Raw genomic sequence first — 23003 nt, forward strand, 5'->3', positions numbered from 1 at the left:
CCCAACAAACTACTTGCAGTTCCTCCTCATCCGACCAGGGGGAGCTGAGAGTCCGCGGTGAAGGGGACACAGTCAGCAGGAAAACCGTCAGTCAGACAGATTGTGTCAGGCGTTTCTTTCAGACCCACAACCGAGAGGCAAAAACCAGGACACGGAGGGCTCCCAGACGGTTAGTCATAGAAGAATGAGAGGCGATCTTATTGAAACATATCAGATTCTGAGGGGAGGGGGGTTTGACAGGGTGGATGCTGAGGGGATGTTTCCCCTCCCCTCGTCGGGGGGAATCTAGAACGAGGGGAGGAGGGGGGCACAGTTTCAGAATGAGGGGGTCTCCCATTGAAGACGGAGATGAGGAGGAATCGGATCGGGCACGGTCTTATGGAATGGGGTAGCAGGCTCCGAGGGGCCGAATAGCCCCCCCTCGGTGCTCTGAGCTGGTACTTTCTCCTCTGAGGGCAGGCAATGCTCACGTAAAGGTTTGTCAGCCCCTTGAAGTCCTTCTCTTTGATCTCGGTGATCTTGTTGTTTTGCAGGTCGACAAGGCTCATTTCCGTCGGTATATTGGCTGGGACTTCCTTCAGGCCTACGCGGGAGGAGAAAGGAGACAACCATGACAGATCCCGTAGGCCGGGCGCCAACAGAGGGGGGAGGGAGGGAGGGAGCAGGGCAGTCGAGGGTCATTGGAGCCAAAGGTCACCGGAGCGGCGCTCCCTCAGCACCGACCCTCCGACAGTGCGGCGCTCCCTCAGCACTGACCCTCCGACAGTGCGGCGCTCCCTCAGCGCTGACCCTCCGACAGTGTGGCGCTCCCTCAGCGCTGACCCTCCGACAGTGCGGCGCTCCCTCAGCGCTGACCCTCCGACAGTGCGGCGCTCCCTCAGCGCTGACCCTCCGACAGTGTGGCGCTCCCTCAGTGCTGACCCTCCGACAGTGCGGCGCTCCCTCAGCGCCGACCCTCCGACAGTGCGGCGCTCCCTCAGCACTTACCCTCCCACAGTGCGGCGCTCCCTCAGCACTGACCCTCCGACAGTGCGGCGCTCCCTCAGCACTGACCTTCCCGACAGTGCGGCGCTCCCTCAGCGCTGACCCTCCCGACAGTGCGGCGCTCCCTCAGCACTGACCCTCCCACAGCGCGGCGCTCCCTCAGCACTGACCCTCCGACAGTGCGGCACTCCCTCAGCGCTGACCCTCCGACAGTGCGGTGCTCCCTCAGCACTGACCCTCCGACAGTGCGGCACTCCCTCAGCGCTGACCCTCCGACAGTGCGGCGCTCCCTCAGCACTGACCCTCCCTCAGTGCGGCGCTCCCTCAGCGCCGACCCTCCCGACAGCGCAGGGCGCGATGTGTACCTACCGAGATCTGAGCACTGGAGCACCCGCCTGTTGCACTGACAGGCAAAGGGACAGTGCATGGGCTCGTAAGGGCCAGCAGGCCGTGCTGGGACGAATGGCGGCTGGGGTGCCGGGGTACTGTCTGGCACTGGCAGCTCATCGATGGCGGAACCCTCGTCGTTCTGCATGCCCGTCAGGTCATCGATGAAGTCCAGGAAGCCACGCTGCTGGAAGGGTGAGGCCAGTGAGCAGGCCAGGAGGCAGGGCAGGAGGACAATGCTGTCCCTCATGGTGGGTGACGTAGGCTCGGGGTGGGCCGAATCCCCCCTCTCAATCGGGCTCTAACCCTGGAGGTTCAAACTGAGGGGGAGGGAAAAAAAACACATCAGGAATCAGCCCACGACGATCCCGATCCCACAACCCCAACCCACCCCAATGGGCTGAATGGCCCGCCTCTCTCAGGGAGGACATGTCGGCCTCGCAGGCGGTCACTGAGAGACTAATTGCACCGACGGGAGTAACTCTTATCGGTCCCTCACCTCAGAGAGGGCATATTGGCCTTGGAGGCGGTCACTGAGAGACTAATTGCACAGATGGGAGTAACTCTTATCGGTTCTGGGGTCCCTTCACCTCAGAGAGGACATATTGGCCTTGGAGGTGGTCACTGAGAGACTAATTGCACAGACGGGAGTAACTCTTATTGGTTCGGGGGCCCCTCACCTCAGAGAGGACATATTGGCCTTGGAGGCAGTCACTGAGAGACTAATTGCACAGATGGGAGTAACTCTTATCGGTTCTGGGGCCCCTCACCTCAGAGAGGTCATATTGGCCTTGGAGGCGGTCACTGAGAGACTAATTGCACAGACGGGAGTAACTCTTATCGGTTCTGGGGCCCCTTCACCTCAGAGAGGACATATTGGCCTTGGAGGCGGTCACTGAGAGACTAATTGCACAGACGGGAGTAACTCTTATCGGTTCGGGGGCCCCTTCACCTCAGAGAGGACATATTGGCCTTGGAGGTGGTCACTGACAGACTAATGGTGCAGATGGGAGTGACTTTTTTCGGCTCTGAGGCCCCGCCCATCAAGATAGATATATTGGCCTTAGAGGCGGTCACTGAGAGACTAATTGCGCAGATGGCAGTGACTGTTTTCAGCTCTGGGGTCCAGCACCTCAGGAAGGATATATTGGCCTTGCAGGGGGTCACTGAGAGACTAATTGCGCAGACGGGAGAAACTGTTTTCAGTTCCGGGGCCCTGCACCTCAGGAAGGATATATTGGCCTTGGAGGTGGTCACTGAGAGACTAATTGTGCAGATTGACGTGACTGTTTTTGGCTCTGGGGCATCGCACCTCAGGAAGAGTATATTGGCCTTGGAAGTGGTCACTGAGAGGCTAATTGCGCAGATGGGAGTAACTGATTTTGGTTCTGGGGCCCCTCACCTCAGGGAGGATATATTGGCCTTGGAAGTGGTCACTGAGAGCCTAATTGCACAGATGGGAGTTACTGTTTTTTTTTGTTCTGGGGCCCCTCACCTCAGGGAGGATATATTGGCCTTGGAGGCGGTCACTGAGAGACTAATTATGCAGATGGGAGAAACTGTTTTCAGTTCCGGGGCCCTGCACCTTAGGAAGAATATATTGGCATTGGAGACGGTCACTGAGAGACTAATTGCGCAGATGGCAGTGGCTGTTTTCGGTTCTGGGGCCCTTCACATCAGGGAGGATATATTGGCCTTGGAGCCGGTCACTGAGAGACTAATTGCACAGATGGGAGCAACTTTTTTCAGCTCTGAAGCCCTGCCCCTCAGGAAGGATATATTGGTGGTCACTGAGAGACTAATTGCACAGATGGCAGTGGCTGTTTTCAGCCCTGGGGCCCCACACCTCAGGAAAGGATATAATGGCCTTGGAGTGGGTGCAGAGTAGATTCACCAGAACCTTCCCAGGGCTGAAAGGGTTAAATTGTGAGGAACGGCCACACAGACCAGGCTCATATTCCCTTGAAGATTAAGGGGTTATTCAATTGAGGTTCTGAAGACGATTGAAGGATTCAATAGGGTCGATAGAGAGAAACTATTTCCTCTGGTGGTGTTGGTGAGGGGCAGAACGAGGGGACAGAACCTTAAACTGGGAGCCAGGCCGTTCAGGGGGCGATGTCAGGGAGCGCTCCCTCACACCGAGGGGAGTGCAAATCTGGAACTCTCTCCCCCGCCACACACAAAAAGCAGGCGAGGTTGGGGTGGTGGGGGGTTGGTGGGGGATCAGTTGGAAATTTCAAACCCAAGATTGATCGATTTTTGCTGGGGAAGGGGGAACCGAGGTGGGGAGATGGAGTTAAGGTACAGATCAGCCCCGATCAGATTGAATGGAGGAACAGGCTCGAGAGAGGGGCTGAATGGCCTCCTCCTGTTCCTGTGTAACAGGCTCGAGAGAGGGGCTGAATGGCCTCCTCCTGTTCCTGTGCAACAGGCTCGAGAGGCGCTGAATGGGGCCTCCTCCTGTTCCTGTGTAACAGGCTCAAGGAGGGGGCTGAATGGCCTCCTCCTCTTCGTGTGTAACAGGCTCGAGGAGGGGGCTGAATGGTCTCCTCCTGTTCCTGTGTAACAGGCTCGAGAGGGGCTGAATGGCCTCCTCCTGTTCCTGTGTAACAGGCTCGAGAGGGGCTGAATGGGCCTCCTCCTGTTCCTGTGTAACAGGCCCGAGAGGGGCTGAATGGTTTCCTCCTGTTCCTGTGTAACAGGCTCGAGAGGGGCTGAATGGCCTCCTCCTCTTCGTGTGTAACAGGCTCGAGGAGGGGGGCTGAATGGCCTCCTCCTGTCCCTGGGCAACAGGCTCGAGAGGGGGGCTGAATGGCCTCCTCCTGTTCCTGTGTAACAGGCTCAAGAGGGGCTGAATGGCCTCCTCCTGTTCCTGTGTAACAGGCTCGAGAGAGAGGGGCTGAATGGCCTCCTCCTGCTCCTGGCGAGTACTCTTCTGTCAGGCCCGACCCCGGTCACTCGTCGTCACGGCGCCCGCATCAAACCCTGCCGTCCAATCCCGACTCCCTGCGCTCACTGTGGCGCCCCCTACGAGCAAAGAGCGGAACAGCAGGAAAGGCTCCTTGAATCTCAGAGCTGGGGGAGGTGAATCATGGAACAGTTAGTTGGAGATGGTTTCCAGCTGACTAAATCGCGGATCTAAGAGCGGGTTGAGGGGTACGAGTCCTACGACACTTTCCGCAAAAGAGTGTTCAAAATGTCACGGGGAGGGGGGGCGTTTAAACTTGCAGACGACACGAAGATGGGTAGGATAGTATGTGGTGAAGAAGACATCAGGGGTTTGTCGACAGGTAGAGATAAGTTGAGTGAGTGGGCAAAAATCTGGAAGATGGAGGGAAAATGTGAAGATCTTCACTCCTGCAGGAAGAATAAATAAGCAGAGTATTCCTTGAACGGAGAACGGCTGAAGAATTCCGAGATGCAGAGGGATCTGGGTAATCTAGTACATGAATCACAAAAAGTTAGCATGCAGGGACAACGATAATTAAGAAGGCTAATGAAATACGATCCTTTATTATGAGAGGAGTTGAAGTGAGTTATTATACTCCAATTATGCAGGGCATTGGTGTGTCATGCACACGGAGTGCCGCACTGTCGGAGGGTCAGTGCTGAGGGAGCGCCGCACTGTCGGAGGGTCAGCGCTGAGGGAGCGCCGCACTGTCGGAGGGTCAGTGCTGAGGGAGCGCCGCACTGTCGGAGGGTCGGTGCTGAGGGAGCGCCGCACTGTCGGAGGGTCGGTGCTGAGGGAGTGCCGCACTGTCGGAGGGTCAGTGCTGAGGGAGCGCCGCACTGTCGGAGGGTCGGTGCTGAGGGAGCGCCGCACTGTCGGAGGGTCGGTGCTGAGGGAGCGCCGCACTGTCGGAGGGTCGGTGCCGAGGGAGTGCCGCACTGTCGGAGGGTCAGTAATGAGGGAGTGCTGCGCTGACGGAGGGTCAGTGCTGAGGGAGCGCCGCACTGTCGGAGGGTCGGTGCTGAGGGAGCGCCGCGCTGTCGGAGGGTCAGCGCTGAGGGAGTGCCGCACTGTCAGAGGGTCAGTGCTGAGGGAGCGCCGCGCTGTCGGAGTTGACGTCTTTCAGGATGAGACGTTAAACCCTCTGCCCTGTCAGGTGATGTCAAAAATCCCACGGCCCCAATTGGATGAAGAACGTGGGTAGGGGTGAGGTGGAGGGAGCTCTACCCGATGTCCTGGGGCTCTATGTTTGTGGGATCTTGCTGTGTACAAAGTAGCCACCAACATTCCTGCGTTACAACACTTCAAAAACTTTCTTCCATTGGCTCTGAGTTGCTCTGGGACGTCCTGAGCTGGGGAAAAGCACTGTGGTAATGCCCACATTGTCCGCTGTTCTATAGGATTCAGGTGATCATTATTGCCCACAGCACTCTGGGGAGAATTCCCCTCCCATACCACCGCCTCCCCCCGAATACCCATAGTGGCCCTGGGAGGTGTTACATCCACCCCTTCCTGTTCACTCCCACTGTACACAATCCCAATGGACCCAAACCCCTTCCCGTTCACTCCCACTGTACACAATCCCAATGGACCCAAACCCCTTCCCGTTCACTCCCACTGTACACAATCCCAATGGACCCAAACCCCTTCCCGTTCACTCCCACTGTACACAATCCCAATGGACCCAAACCCCTTCCTGTTCACTCCCACTGTACACAATCCCAATGGACCCAAACCCCTTCCCGTTCACTCCCACTGTACACAATCCCAATGGACCCAAACCCCTTCCTGTTCACTCCCACTGTACACAATCCCAATGGACCCAAACCCCTTCCCGTTCACTCCCACTGTACACAATCCCAATGGACCCAAACCCCTTCCCGTTCACTCCCACTGTACACAATCCCAATGGACCCAAACCCCTCCCATTCACTCCCACTGTACACAATCCCAATGGACCCAAACCCCTTCCCGTTCACTCCCACTGTACACAATCCCAATGGACCCAAACCCCTTCCCATTCACTCCCACTGTCTACAATCCCAATGGATCTAAACCCCTTCCCGTTCACTCCCACTGTACACAATCCCAATGGACCCAAACCCCTTCCCGTTCACTCCCACTGTACACAATCCCAATGGACCCAAACCCCTTCCCGTTCACTCCCACTGTACACAGTCCCAATGGACCCAAACCCCTTCCCATTCACTCCCACTGTACACAATCCCAATGGACCCAAACCCCTTCCCATTCACTCCCACTGTACACAATCCCAATGGACCCAAACCCCTTCCCGTTCACTCCCATTGTACAGAATCCCAATGGACCCAAACCCCTTCCCGTTCACTCCCATTGTACAGAATCCCAATGGACCCAAACCCCTTCCCGTTCACTCCCTGTCCACAATCCCAATGGACCCAAACCCCTTCCCGTTCACTCCCACTGTCCACAATCCCAATGGACCCGAACACCTTCCCGTTCACTCCCACTGTCCACAATCCCAATGGACCCAAACCCCTTCCCATTCACTCCCACTGTCCACAATCCCAATGGACCCAAACCCCTTCCCATTCACTCCCACTGTACACAATCCCAATGGACCCAAACCCCTTCCCGTTCACTCCCACTGTACACAATCCCAATGGACCCAAACCCCTTCCCGTTCACTCCCACTGTACACAATCCCAATGGACCCAAACCCCTTCCTGTTCGCTCCCACTGTACACAATCCCAATGGACCCAAACCCCTTCCCATTCACTCCCACTGTCCACAATCCCAATGGACCCAAACCCCTTCCCGTTCACTCCCACTGTGCACAATCCCAATGGACCCAAACCCCTTCCCATTCACTCCCACTGTCCACAATCCCAATGGACCCAAACCCCTTCCCCTTCACACCCACTGTACACAATCCCAATGGACCCAAACCCCTTCCCCTTCACACCCACTGTACACATTTCCTCCTGCAACCCTCCCTATCTCTGTAACCTCCTCCAGCCCCTACAACCCTCCCTATCTCTGTAACCTCAAGTCCCTACAACCCTCCCTATCTCTGTAACCTCCTCTAGCCCCTACAGCCCTCCCAATCTCTGTAACCTCCTCCAGCCCCTACAACCCTCCCTATCTCTGTAACCTCCTCCAGCCTCTACAACCCTCCCTATCTCTGTAACCTCCTCCAGCCCCTACAACCCTCCCTATCTCTGTAACCTCCTCCAGACCCTACAACCCTCCCTATCTCTGTCACCTCCTACAACCCTCCGAGATCTCTGCGCTCCTTCAATTCCGGCCTCTCAAGCGTCCCCCGATTCCCATCGCTCCGCCATTGGCGGCCGTGCCTTCAGCTGCCTGGGGGGTGGGGCCCCTGAGCTCTGGAATTCCCTCCCTCAACCTCTCCGCCTCTCTCTCCCTCTCTCCCTCTCTCTCTCTCTCTTCTCCTTTAAGTCGCTCCTTACAAACCGACCTCTTTGACCGAGATTTTGGTCACCTGTCCCTAATATCTCCACATGTGGCTCGGGGTCAGGTTCTGTCCGATTTATGCTCCTGTGAATTGCTTTGGGGACGTTTAACAGTGTTACAGGAGCTATAAAAATGCAGATTGTTGTTGCTACAGTTTTGAACACATCCAGACCCGCACCCCAGGCTTCTGAGGTGACACGCTTGAGACGTCCTTTGACCTCACTGAGCTGATGTCACAGGCCTCAGGATGACAGAGAACGAGAGGTCAAAGGTCAGGCTGAGGTGTCGCGCGGTTAGGCAGGTGGGGCCTGGACCCGCGGTCTACCGCTCGGGAAGGTGAGGCGATATTCGACTGCATGGGCCATCGCGGGACAGACCCGCCAATCGCTCACTCGTTTGTTCTCCCACAGCTCTGCCCCTTTAAGAGCGGTTCTCTGCGCAGAGCTGAGGGAGGCGTGGGAAAGGGACAGGCGGCATAGAGCGCAGCAGAGGTCAGTTGGGAAAGAGCAAGACCATAATATTTGCTTTCAGACCACAAGGACTGTAAACAGGCAGCTTTCGAGCGGCCGAGGGAAGACAACCTGACATCATTCATTCCATAACTGTGGGATAAAGAAATCATGGCAAAGTGACGTGAGTTGTGGAATGAATTTAGTGTTCCCTACAAACTCCCCGTGAAACACTCCCAGGGAAGGTACAGCACGGGGTTAGATACAGAGTAAAGCTCCCTCTACACCGTCCCCATCAAACACTCCCAGGACAGGTACAGCATGGGGTTAGATACAGAGTAAAGCTCCCTCTACACTGTCCCCATCAAACACTACCAGGACAGGCACAGCACGGGGTTAGATACAGAGTAAAGCTCCTTCTACACTGTCCCAATGAAACAGTCCCAGTTCAAGTACAGCATGGGTTTATATAAAGAGTAAAGCTCCCTCTACACCTTCGTCATCAAACACTCCCAGGACCGGTACAGCACGGGGTTAGATACAGAGTAAAGCCCCCTCTACACTGTCCCCATTAAACACTCCCAGGACAGGTACAGCACGGGGTTAGATACAGAGTAAAGCTCTCTCTACCCTTCCCTGTCAAACAGTCCCAGGACAGGTACAGCAAGGAGTTAGCTACAGAATAAATCTCCCTCTGAAATGTCCCCATCAAACCCTCCCAGGACAGGTACAGCACGGGGTTAGATACAGAGTAAAGCTCCCTCTACACTGGCCCTATCAAATTCTCCCAGGACAGGTACAGCACAGGGTAAGATATAGATTAAAGCTCCTTCTATACTGTCCCCATCAATCACACCCAGGACAGGCACCGCACGGGGTTAGACACAGAATAAAGCTCCATCTACACCGTCCCCATCAAACACTCCCAGGACAGGGACAGCAGGGGGTTAGATAGATTGTAAAGCTCCCTCTACACTGTCCCCATGAAACACTCCCTGGACAGGTAGAGCACGGGGTTAGAAACAGGGAAAAGCCCTCTCTACACTGTCCCTGTCAAACAATCCTTAGATAGGTACAGCACGGGGTTAGATAAAGAGTAAAGCTCCCTCTACACCGTCCCCATCAAACACACCCAGGACAGGGACAGCACAGGGTTAGATACAGAGTAAAGCTCCCTCTACACCGTCCCCATCAAACACACCCAGGACAGGTACAGTACGAGGTTAGATACAGAGTAAATCTCCCTCTACACCGTCCCCATCAAACACACCCAGGACAGGTACAGCACGGGATTAGATAGAGAGTAAAGCTCCCTCTCCACTGTCGCCATCAGATACTCCCAGTACAGGTACAGCATGGGGTTAGCTACAGAATAAGTCTCCCACTGAAATGTCCCCATCAAAACCTCCCAGGACAGGTACAGCACGGGGTTAGGTACAGAGACTAGGATCCTCTACACTGGCCCCATCAAACACTCCCAGGACCGGTACAGCACGGGGTTAGATACAGAGTAAAGCTCCCTCTACACTGTCCCCATCAAACACTTCCAGGACAGAGACAGCATGGGGTTAGATACAGAGTAAAGCTCCCTCTACACTGTCCCCATCAAACACTCCCAGGACAGGTACAGCACGGGGTTAGATACAGAGTAAAGCTCCCTCTACACTGTCCCAATCAAACACTCCCAGGACAGGGACAGCACGGGGTTAGATATAGAGTACAGCTCCCTCTACACCGTCCCCATCAAACACTCCCTGGACAGGGACAGCACGGGGTTAGATACAGAGTAAAGCTCCCTCTACACTGTCCCTATCAAACACTCCCAGGACAGGTACAGCACGGGGTTAGATACAGAGTACAGCTCCCTCTACACCGTCCCCATCAAACACTCCCAAGACAGGTACAACACCGGGTTAGATTCAGAGTAAATCTCCCTCTACGCTGTCCCAATCAAACACTCCCAAAACAGTTATAGCACGGGGCTAGATACAGGGTAAAGCTCCCTCTACACTGTCCTCATCAAACACTCCCAGGACAGGTACAGAGTGGAGTGAGATACAGAGTAAAGCTCCCTCTAAACTCTCCCCTAAAAACACTCCCAGGACAAGTACAGCACGGGGTTAGATACAGAGTAAAGCACCCTCCACACTGTCCCCATCAAACACTCCCAGGACAGGTACAAAACGGGGTTAGATACAGAGTAAAGCTCCCTCTACACTGTCCCCATCAAACACTCCCAGGACAGGTACAGCACGGGGTTAGCTACAGAATAAGTCTCCGTCTGAAATGTCCCCATCAAAACCTCCCAGGACAGGTACAGCACGGGGTTAGATACAGAGTAAAGCTCCCGCTACACTGTCCCCATCAAACACTCCCAGGACAGGGACAGCACAGGGTTCGATACAGGGTAAATCTCCCTCTACACCGTCCCCATCAAACACTCCCAGGACAGGTACAGCACGGGGTTAGATAGAGAGTAAAGCTCCCTCTCCACTGTCCCCATCAGATACTCCCAGGACAGGTACAGCACAGGATTTGATACAGAGTAAAGCCCCTTCTACACTGTCCCCATCAAACACTCTCAGGACAGGTACAGCACAGCGTTAGATATAGAGTAAAGCTCCCTCTACACTGTCCCCATCAAACACTTCCAGGACAGGGACAGCACGGGGTTAGATACAGAGTAAAGCTCCCTCTACACTGTCCTCATCAAACACTCCCAGGACGGGCCCAGCATGGGGTTCGATACAGGGTAAAGCTCCCTCCACACTGTCCCCATCAAACACTCCCAAGACAGGTACAGCACGGGGTTAGATACAGAGTAAAGCTCCCTCTGAACTGTCCCCATCAATCCCTCCCTGGACAGGTACAGCACGGGGTTAGATACAGACTCATGTTCCCTCTACACAGTCCCCATCAAACACTGCCAGGACAGGTAAAGCACGGGGTTACATACAGAGTAATGCTCCCTCTACACTGTACCCATCAAACACTCCCAGGGCAGGTACAGCATGGTGTCAGATACAGAGTAAAACTCCCTCTACACTGTCCCCATCAAACACTCTCAGGACAGGAACAGAATGGAATGAGATACAGAGTAAAGCTCCCTCTAAACTGTCCCCCAAAAACACTCCCAGGACAAGTACAGCACGGGGTTAGATACAGAGTATAATTACCTCTACACTTTCCCCATCAAAACACTCCCAGGACAGGTACACCACGGGGCTAGATATATAGTATATCTCCCTCTACAACATCTCCATCAAACACTCCCAGGACAGGGACAGAACGGGGTTAGATACAGAGTAAAGCTCCCTCTACACTGTCCCCATCAAACACTCCCAGGACAGGTACAGCACGGGGTTAGATACAGAGTAAAGCTCCCTCTACACCGTCCCCATCAAACACTCCCAGGACAGGTACAGCACGGGGTTAGATACAGAGTAAAGCTCCCTCTACACTGTCACAATCAAACACGCCCAGGACAGGTACAGCACGGGGTTAGGTACAGAGACTAGGATCCTCTACACTGGCCCCATCAAACACTTCCTGGACCGGTACAGCACAGGATTAGATACAGTGCAAAGCCCCTTCTACACTGTCCCCATCAAACACTCCCAGGACAGGTAGAGCACGGCGTTAGATAGAGAGTAAAGCTCCCTCTAGACTGTCCCCATCAAACACTTCCAGGACACGGACAGCACGGGGTTAGATACAGAGTAAAGCTCCCTCTACACTGTCCCCATAAAACACTCCATGGACAGGTACAGCTTGGGGTTAGATGCAGACTAAAGCTCCCTCTACACTGTCCCCATCAAACACTCCCAGGACAGGAACAGAATAGAGTGAGATACAGAGTAAAGCTCCCTCTAAACTGTCCCCTAAAAACACTCCCAGGACAAGTACAGCACGGGGTTAGATACAGAGTATAATTTCCTCTACACTTCCCCCATCAAAACACTCACAGGACAGGTACACCACGGCGTTAGATATATAGTAAATCTCCCTCTACTACATCCCCATCAAACACTCCCAGGACAGGTACAGCACGGGGTTAGATAAAGAGTAAAGCTCCCTCTACACTGTCCCCATCAAACACTCCCAGGGCAGGTACAGCACGGGGTTAGATACAGAGTAAATCTCCCTCTACACACTGTCCCCATCAAACACTCCCAGGACAGGTACAGCACGGGGTTAGATACAGAGTAAATCTCCCTCTACTACATCCCCATCAAACACTCCCAGGACAGGTACAGCACGGGGTTAGATACAGAGTAAAGCTCCGTCTTCACTGACCCCATTTAAAACTCGCATGTCCGGTAGAGCACGAGGTTAGATACAGAGTAAAGCTCCCTCTACACAGTCCCCATCAAACGCTCCCAGGACAGGTACAGCACGGGGTTAGATACAGAGTAAAGCTCCCTCTCCACTCTCACCATCAGATACACCCAGGACAGGTTCAGCACGGGGTTAGCTACAGAATAAGTCTCCCTCTGAAATGTCCCCATCAAACACTCCCAGGACACGTACAGTGCGGGGTTAGATACCGAGTAATTCTCCCTCTACACTGTCACAATCAAACACGCCCAGGACAGGTACAGCACGGGGTTAGGTACAAAGACTAGGATCCTCTACACTGGCCCCATCAAACACTCCCAGGACAGGTACAGCACGGGGTTAGATACAGACTAAAGCTCCCTCTACACTGTCACCATCAAACACTCCAAGGACAGGTACAGCACGGGGTTAGCTACAGAGTAAACCTCCTTCTACACTTTCCCATCAAACACTCCCAGGACAGGTACAGCTTGGGGTTAGATACAGAGTAAATGTCCCTCTCCAACATCCCCATCAAACACTCCCAGGACAGGTACAGCACGGGGTTAGATACAGAGTAAAGCACCCTCTACACTGTCCCCATCAAACACTCCCAGGACAGGTACAGCACGGGGTTAGATACAGAATAAAGCACCCTCTACACCGTCCCCATCAAACACTCCCAGGACAGGTACAGCACGGGGTTAGATACAGAGTAAAGCTCCCTCTACGCTGTCCCCATCAAACACTCCCAGGACAGGTACAGCACGGGGTGAGATACAGAGTAAAGCTCCCACAACACTGTCCCCATCAAACACTCCTAGGACAGGTACAACACAGGGTTAGATACAGAGTAAAGCTCCCACTACACCGTCCCCATTAAACACTCCCAGGACAGGTACAGCACGGGGTTAGATACAGAATAAAGCTCCCTCTGAACTGTCCCCAAAAAACACACCCAGGACAACTACAGCACTGTGTTAGATACAGAGTATAATTTCCCTTCGAGTGTTTCCATCAAACACTCCCAGGATAGGTGCAACACTGGATTAGATACAGAGTAAACCTCCCTTTACACTGTCCCCATTAAACACTCCCAGGACAGGTACAGCACGGGGGAAGATACAGAGTAAAGCTCCCTCTACACTGTCCTCATCAAACACTCCCAGGACAGGTACAACACGGGGTTAGATACAGAGTAAAGCTTGCTCTACTCTGTCCCCATCAAATACTCCCTGGACAGGTACAGCACGGGGTTAGATACAGAGTAAAGCTCCCTCTACTCTGTCCCCATCAAACACTCCCAGGACAGGTACAGCACTGGGTGAGATAAAGAGTAAAGCTCCCTCAACACCGTCCCCATCAAACACTCCAAGGACAGGTACAGCACGGGTTAGATACAGAGTAAAGCTCCCTCTACACCGTCCCCATCAACCACTCCCAGGACAGGTACAGCACGGGGTTAGATACAGAGTAAAGCTCCCTCTACACCGTCCCCATCAAAAACTCCAAGGACAGGTACAGCATGGGGTTAGATACAGAGTAAAGCTCCCTCTACACTGTCCTCATCAATCACTCCCAGGACAGGTACAGCACGGGGTTAGATACAGAGTAAAGCTCCCTCTACACTGTCCTCATCAATCACCTCCAGGACAGGTACAGCATGGGGTTAGATACAGAGTAAAGCTCCCTCTACACCGTCCCCATCAAACACTCCCAGGACAGGTACAGCACGGGGTTAGATGCTGATTAAAGCTCCCTCTACACAGTCCCCATCAAACACTCCCAGGACAGGTACAGCACGGGGTTAGATACAGAGTAAAGCTCCCTCTACACCGTCCCCATCAAACACTCCCAGGACAGGTACAGCACCGGGTTAGATACAGAGTAAAGCTCCCTCCACACCGTCCCCATCAAACACTCCCAGGACAGGTACAGCACGGGGTTAGATACAGAGTAAAGCTCCTTCTACACCGTCCCCATCAAACACTCACAGGACAGGTACAGCACGGGGTTAGATACAGAGTAAAGCTTCCTCTACACCGTCCCCATCAAACACTCCCAGGACAGGTACAGCACGGGGTTAGATACAGAGTAAAGCTCCCTCTACACCGTCCCCATCAAACATTCCCAGGACAGGTACAGCACGGGTTTAGATACAGAGTAAAGCTCCCTCTACATCGTCCCCATCAAACACTCCCAGGACAGGTACAGCACGGGGTTAGATACAGAGTAAAGCTCCCTCTACACCGTCCCCATCAAACACTCCCAGGACAGGTACAGCACGGGTTAGATACAAAGTAAAGCTCCCTCTGCACCATCCCCATCAAACACTCCCAGGACAGAACAGCACGGGGTTAGATACAGAGTAAAGCTCCCTCTACACCATCCCCATCAAACACTCCCAGGACAGAACAGCACGGGGTTAGATACAGAGTAAAGCTCCCTCTACACCATCCCCATCAAACACTCCCAGAACAAGTACAGCACGGGGTTAGATACAGAGTATAAATTCCTCTACACTTCCCCCATCAAAACACTCACAGGACAGGTACACCATGGCGTTAGATATATAGTAAATCTCCCTCTACTACATCCCCATCAAACACTCCCAGGACAGGTACAGCACGGGGTTAGATACAAATTAAAGCTCCCTCTACACCGTCCCCATCAAACACTCCCAGGACAGGTACAGCACGGGGTTAGATACAGAGTAAAGCTCCCTCTACACCGTTCCCATCAAACACTCCCAGGACAGGTACAGCACGGGGTTAGATACAGAGTAAAGCTCCCTCTACACTGTCCCCATCAAACACTTCCAGGACAGGTACAGCACAGGGTTAGATACAAAGTAAATCTCCCTCTACACCATCCCCATCAAACACTCCCAGGACAGGTACAGCACGGGGTTAGATACAGAGTAAAGCTCCCTCCACACCGTCCCCATCAAACACTCCCAGGACAGGTGCAGCACGGGGTTTGATACAGAGTAAAGCTCCCTCTACACTGTCCCCATCAAACACTCCCAGGACAGGTACAGCACGGGGTTAGATACAGAGTAAAGCTCCCTCTACACTGTCCCCATCAAACACTCCCAGGACAGGTACAGCACGGGGTTTGATACAGAGTAAAGCTCCCTCTACACTGTCCCCATCAAACACTCCCAGGACAGGTACAGCACGGGGTTTGATACAGAGTAAAGCTCCCTCTACACTGTCCCCATCAAACACTCCCAGGACAGGTACAGCACGGGGTTAGATAAAGAGTAAAGCTCCCTCTACACCGTCCCCATCAAACACTCCCAGGACAGGTACAGCACGGGGTTAGATACAGAGTAAAGCTCCCTGCACACCGTCCCCATCAAACACTCCCAGGACAGGTACAGCACGGGGTTAGATACAGAGTAAAGCTCCCTCCACACCGTCCCCATCAAACACTCCCAGGACAGGTACAGCACGGGGTTAGATACAGAGTAAAGCTCCCTCCACACCGTCCCCATCAAACACTCCCAGGACAGGTACAGCACGGGGTTAGATACAGAGTAAAGCTCCCTCTACACCGTCCCCATCAAACACTCCCAGGACAGGTACAGCACGGGGTTAGATACAGAGTAAAGCTCCCTCTACACCGTGCCAACTACCTTTCTCTCTTGCTGCCTATTTTTGTTTGTTTGCTTTCTCTCCCGGTGTATCGGACGTAGATTTTTGTATCTGTCCCTGATTGTGTGGATGGTCCACTCTGCGCTGAGCTACAATAAATCCTGTCTCCTCACTGATCCTGATCCTGATCCTCCACACGATCCTGAAGCTCCCTCTTTCCCGAAGCGTTTGGATTATGAGGGAGGGACATTCTCCGCCCCCTCATGTCTTCTCCGATCCATATTGAAATTCAGGTCTTGTCTCATGTCTGGGACAGCGACAGGCCAGTGGGCTGTCTGTGTGGATGGCCGCTAGGCTGCTCGGTCAGCCCGTATCGATTCCCCTGCACCCTGCGGCCACCCTCTTCTCACTGACCCACACTGGCTCCAGGTCCACAAACACCTCCATCTTGAAACTGCCTTCATTCTGATCAATTACAGTGCCTCACCCTCTCTCTGTAACCTCCTACAGGACCTACAAGCCTCCCTATCTCTGTAACCTCCTCCAGCCACTACAACCCTCCCTATCTCTGTAACCTCCTCCAGCCCCCACAAACCTCCCTATCTCTGTAACCTCCTCCAGCCCCTACAACGCTCCCTATCTCTGTAACCTCCTCCAGCCCCTACACCCCTCCCTATCTCTGTAACCTCCTCCAGCCCCTACACCCCTCCCTATCTCGGTAACCTCCTCCAGCCCCTACAAACCTCCCTATCTCTGTAAACTCCTCCAGCCCCCACAACCCTCCCTATCTCTGTAACCTCCTCCAGCCCCTACACCCCTCCCTATCTCTGTAATCTCCTCCAGCCCCTACACCCATCCCTATTTCTGTAACCTCCTCCAGCCCCAACAGCCCTCCCTATCTCTGTAGCCTCCTTCAGCCCCTACACCCCTCCCCAGCTCTCTAACCTCCTCCAGCCCCTACAACCCTCCCGATCTCTGTAACCTCCTCCAGCCCCTACAACCCTCCCTATCTCTGTAACCTCCTCCAGCCCCTACAACCCTACCTATCTATGTAACCTCCTCCAGCCACGACAACCCTCCCTACCTCTGTAACCTCCTCCAGCCCCTACAACCCTACCTATCTCTGTAAACTCCTCCAGCCCCCACAACCCTCCCAATCTCTGTAGCCTCCTCCAGCCCCTAAAACCCCTCCCTATTTCTGTAACCTCCTCCAGCCCCTACAACCCTCCCTATCTCTGTAGCCTCCTTCAGCCGCTACACCCCTCCCCAGCTCTCTAACCTCCTCCAGCACCTACAACCCTCCCTATCTCTGTAACCTCCTCCAGCCCCTACAACCCTCCCTATCTCTGTAACCTCCTCCAGCCCCTACAACCCTCCCTATCTCTGTAACCTCCTCCAGCCACTACAACCCTCCCTATCTCTGTAAACTCCTCCAGCCCAGACAACCCTCCCTATCTCTGTAACCTCCTCCAGCCCTACAACCCTCCCTATCTCTGTAAACTCCTCCAGCCCCCACAACCCTCCCTATCTCTGTAAATGCCTTCAGCCTCTACAACCCTCCCTATCTCTGTAACCTCCTCCAGCCCCTACAACACTCCCTATCGCTGTAACCTCCTCCAGCCCCCTACACCCATCCCTATCTTTGTAACCTCCTCCAGCCCCTACAACCCTCCCTATCTCTGCAACCTCCTCCAGCCCCTACAACCCTCCTTATATATGTAAGGTCCTCCAGCCCCTACACCCCTCCCTATCTCTGTAACCTTCTCCAACCCCTGCAAGCCTCCCTATCTCTGTAACCTCCTCCTGCCCCTACACCCCTACCTATCTCCGTAACCTCCTCTAGCCCCTACAACCCTCCCTATCTCTGTAACCTCCTCCAGTCCCTACACCCCTCCCTATCTCTGTAACCTCCTCCAGCCCCTACAACCCTCCCTATCTCTGTAACCTCCTCCAGCCCCTACAACCCTCCCTATCTCTGTAACCTCCTCCAGCCCCTACAACCCTCCGTATCTCTGTAACTTCCTCCAGCCACTACAACCCTCCCTATCTCTGTAAACTCCTCCAGCCCCAACAACCCTCCCTATCTCTGTAACCTCCTCCAGCCCCTACAACCGTCCCTATCTCTGTAACCTCCTCCAGCCCCTACAACCCTCCCTATATCTGTAACCTCCTCCAGCCCCTACAACCCTCCCTATCTCTGTAACCTCCTCCTGCCCCTACACCCTTCCCTATCTCTGTAAAATACTAGAGCTCCTACAACCCTCCCTATCTATGTAACCTCCTCCAGCCCCTACAAACCTTCCTCTCTCTGTAAACTCCTCCAGCACGTACAACCCTCCCTATCTCTGTAACCTCCTCCAGCCCCTACAACCCTCCCTATCTCTGTAACCTCCTCCTATCCCTACACCCCTCCCTATCTCTGTTAAATACTACAGCTCCTACAACCCTCCCTATCTCTGTAACTCCACCAGCCCGTACAACCCTCCCTATCTCTGTAACCTCCTCCAGCCCCTACAACACTCACTATCTCTGTAACCTCCTCCAGCCCCCTACAACCCTCCCTATCTCTGTAACCTCCTCCAGCCCCTACAACCCTCCCTATCTCTGTAACCTCCTCCAGCCCGTACAACCCTCCCTATCTCTGTAACCTCCTCCAGCCCCTACAACCCTCCCTATCTCTGTAACCTCCTCCTGCCCCTACACCCCTCCCTATCTCTGTAAAATACTACAGCTCCTACAACCCTCCCTATCTCTGTAACCTCCTCCAGCCCCTACAACCCTCCCTATCCCTGTAAACTCCTCCAGCTCCTACAACCCTCCCTATCTCTGTAACTCCTCCAGTCCCTACACCCCTCCCTATCTCTGTAAACTCCTCCAGCCCCTACAACCCTCCCTATCTCTGTAACCTCCTCCAGCCCCTACAACCCTCCCTATCTCTGTAACCTCCTCCAGCCCCTACAACCCTCCCTATCTCTGTAACCTACTCCAGCCACTACAACCCTCCCTATCTCTGTAAACTCCTCCAGCCCCGACAACCCTCCCTATCTCTGTAACCTCCTCCAGCCCCTACAACCCTCCCTATCTCTGTAAACTCCTCCAGCCCCCACAACCCTCCCTATCTCTGTAAATGCCTCCAGCCTCTACAACCCTCCCTATCTCTGTAACCTCCTCCAGCCCCTACAACACTCCCTATCGCTGTAACCTCCTCCAGCCCCCTACACCCATCCCTATCTTTGTAACCTCCTCCAGCCCCTACAACCCTCCCTATCTCTGCAACCTCCTCCAGCCCCTACAACCCTCCCTATATATGTAAGGTCCTCCAGCCCCTACACCCCTCCCTATCTCTGTAACCTTCTCCAGCCCCTACAACCCTCCCTATCTCTGTAACCTCCTCCTGCCCCTACACCCCTCCCTATCTCCGTAACCTCCTCTAGCCCCTACAACCCTCCCTATCTCTGTAACCTCCTCCAGTCCCTACACCCCTCCCTATCTCTGTAACCACCTCCAGCCCCTACAACCCTCCCTATCTCTGTAACCTCCTCCAGCCCCTACACCCCTCCCTATCTCTGTAAACTACTACAGCTCCTACACCCCTCCCTATCTATGTAAACTCCTCCAGCCCCTACAAACCTTCCTATCTCTTTAAACTCCTCCAGCTCCTACATCCCTCCCTATCTCTGTAACCTCCTCCAGCCCCTACAACCGTCCCTATCTCTGTAACCTCCTCCAGCCCCTACAAACCTTCCTCTCTCTGTAAACTCCTCCAGCCCGTACAACCCTCCCTATCTCTGTAACCTCCTCCTGCCCCTACACCCCTCCCTATCTCTGTAAAATACTACAGCTCCTACAACCCTCCCTATCTCTGTAACCTCCTCCAGCCCCTACAACCCTCCCTATCTCTGTAAACTCCTCCAGCTCCTACAACCCTCCCTATCTCTGTAACCTCCTCCAGCCCCTACAACCCTCCCTATCTCTGTAACCTCCTCCAGCCCCTACAACCCTCCCTATCTCTGTAACCTCCTCCTGCCCCCACACCCCTCCCTATCTCTGTAACCTCCTCTAGCCCCTACAACCCTCCCTATCTCTGTAACCTCCTCCTGCCCCTAGACCCCTCCCTATCTCTGTAAAATACTAGAGCACCTACAACCCTCCCTATCTATGTAAACTCCTCCAGCCCCTACACCCCTCCCTATCTATGTAAACTCCTCCAGCCCCTACAAACCTCCCTATCTCTGTAAACTGCTCCAGCTCCTACAACCCTCCCTATCTCTGTAACCTCCTCCAGCCCCTACACCCCTCCCTATCTCTGTAACCTCCTCCAGCCCCTACTCCCCTCCCTATCACTGTAAACTCCTCCAGCCCCTACGCCCCTCCCTATCTCTGTAACCTCCTCCAGCTCCTACACCCCTCCCTATCTCTGTAACCTCCTCCAGCCCCTACAACCCTCCCTATCTCTGTAACCTCCTCCAGCCCCTACTCCCCTCCCTATCTCTGTAACCTCCTCCAGCCCCTACACCCCTCCCTATCTCTGTAACTTCCTCCAGCCCCTACAACACTCACTATCTCTGTAACCTCCTCCAGCCCCCTACAACCCTCCCTATCTCTGTAACCTCCTCCAGCCCCTACAACCCTCCCTATCTCTGTAACCTCCTCCAGCCCCTACAACCCTCCCTATCTCTGTAACCTCCTCCTGCCCCTACACCCCTCCCTATCTCTGTAACCTCCTCCAGCCCCTACACCCCTCCCAATCTATGTAAACTCCTCCAGCCCCTACAAACCTCCCTATCTCTGTAAACTGCTCCAGCTCCTACAACCCTCCCTATCTCTGTAACTTCCTCCAGCCCCTACAACCCTCCCTATCTCTGTAACCTCCTCCTGCCCCCACACACCTCCCTATCTCTGTAACCTCCTCTAGCCCCTACAACCCTCTCTATCTCTGTAACCTCCTCCTGCCCCTAGACCCCTCCCTATCTCTGTAAAATACTAGAGCTCCTACAACCCTCCCTATCTATGTAAACTCCTCCATCCCCTACAAACCTTCCTCTCTCTGTAAACTCCTCCAGCCCGTACAACCCTCCCTATCTCTGTAACCTCCTCCAGCCCCTACAACCCTCCCTATCTCTGTAACCTCCTCCAGCCCCTACAACCCTCCCTATCTCTGTAACCTCCTCCAGTCCCTACAACCCTCCCTATCTCTGTAAACTCCTCCAGCCCCTACGCCCCTACCTATCTCTGTAACCTCCTTCAGCTCCTACACCCCTCCCTATCTCTGTAACCTCCTCCAGCCCCTACAACCCTCCCTATCTCTGTAACCTCCTCCAGCCCCTACTCTCCTCCCTATCTCTGTAACCTCCTCCAGCCCCTACACCCCTCCCTATCTCTGTAACTTCCTCCAGCCACTACAACACTCCCTATCTCTGTAACCTTGTCCAGACCTTACAACCCTCCCTATCTCTCTAACCTCCTCCAGCACCTACAACTCTACATATCTCTGAAACCTCCTCCAGCCCCTACAACCCTCCCTATCTCTGTAACCTCCTCCAGCCCCTACAACCCCCCTATCTCTGCAACCCTTCTTCAGTCCATACACCCCTCCCGATCTCTGTAACCTCCTCCAGTCCCCTACAACCCTCCCTATCTCTATAACCTCCTCCAGCCCCTACAACCCTCCCCATCTCTGTAACTTCCTCTAGCCCCTCCAACCCTCACTTTCTCTGTAACTTTCTCCAGACCCTACAACCCTCCCTATCTCTGTAACCTCCTCCAGCCCCTACAACCCTCCCTATCTCTGTAACCTCCACCAGCCCCTACAACCCTCCCTATCTCTGTAACCTCCTCCAGCCGCAACAACCCTCCCTATCTCTGTAACCTCCTCCAGCCCCTACAACCCTCCCTATCTATGTAACCTCCTCCAGCCCCTACAACCCTCCCTATCTCTGTAACCTCCTCCAGCCCTACAACCATCCCTACCTCTTTAACCTCCTACAGACCTCCCTATGTATGTAACGTCCTCCAGCCCCTACAACCCTCTCCATCTCTGTAACCTCCTCCAGTCCCTACATCCCTCCCTATCTCTGTAACCTCCTCCAGCCCGTACAACCCTCCCTATCTCTGTAACCTCCTCCAGCCCCTACACCCCTCCCTATCTCTGTAACCTCCTCCAGCCCCTACAACCCTCCCTATCTCTGTCACCTCCTCCATCCCCTACACCCCTCCCTATCTCTGTAACCTCCTCTAGCCCGTACACCCCTCCCTATCTCTGTAACCTCCTCCAGCCCCTACAACCCTCCCTATCTCTGTAACCTCCTCCAGCCCCTACAACCCTCCCTATCTCTGTAACCACCTCCAGCCCCCTACAACCCTCCCTATCTCTGTAACCTCCTCCAGCCCACTACAACCCTCCCTATCTCTGTAACCTCCTCCAGCCCCTACAACCCTCCCTATCCCTGTAACCTCCTCCAGCCCCTACAACCCTCCCTATCTCTGTAACCTCCCCCAGCCCCTACAACCCTCCCTACCTCTGTAACCTCCTACAACCCTCCGAGATCTCTGCGCTCCTCCAATTCCGGCCTCTCGAGCATCCCCCGATTCCCATCGCTCCGCCATTGGCGGCCGTGCCTTCAGCTGCCTGCGGGGTGGGCCCTGAGCTCTGGAATTCCCTCCCTAAACCTCTCTGACCCCCTCTCTCTCTCTGTCCTCCTTAAAAACCGACCTCTTTGATCGATCTTTTGGTCCCTAATATGTCCGCTTGTGTCCCGGGGTCAGACCCATGTCCGATTTCCTCTCCTGTGATGCCGCCTGAGGATGGTGAATGTGCTATAATAATGTCGTTGTTTTCTGGCCCACTCCCTCTCTCCAGT

At 54.2% G+C, this 23003-nt stretch overlaps 1 protein-coding gene across 1 annotated transcript in view; it reads right to left on the minus strand.

The window, feature by feature from the left end:
• Positions 1–23003, minus strand: part of LOC144675618 (biglycan-like) — a 39155-nt gene that overhangs the window by 14188 nt on the left and 1964 nt on the right. The window contains 2 exon segments of the mRNA XM_078536262.1: positions 471–583; positions 1354–1678. Of these exon segments, the coding sequence (XP_078392388.1) occupies positions 471–583; positions 1354–1621 (381 nt within the window). The 5' untranslated portion in view covers positions 1622–1678.

The sequence above is a fragment of the Cetorhinus maximus genome, unplaced genomic scaffold, assembly GCF_964194155.1.
Source record: "Cetorhinus maximus unplaced genomic scaffold, sCetMax3.hap1.1 HAP1_SCAFFOLD_1054, whole genome shotgun sequence".
Classification (NCBI taxonomy): domain Eukaryota; kingdom Metazoa; phylum Chordata; class Chondrichthyes; order Lamniformes; family Cetorhinidae; genus Cetorhinus; species Cetorhinus maximus.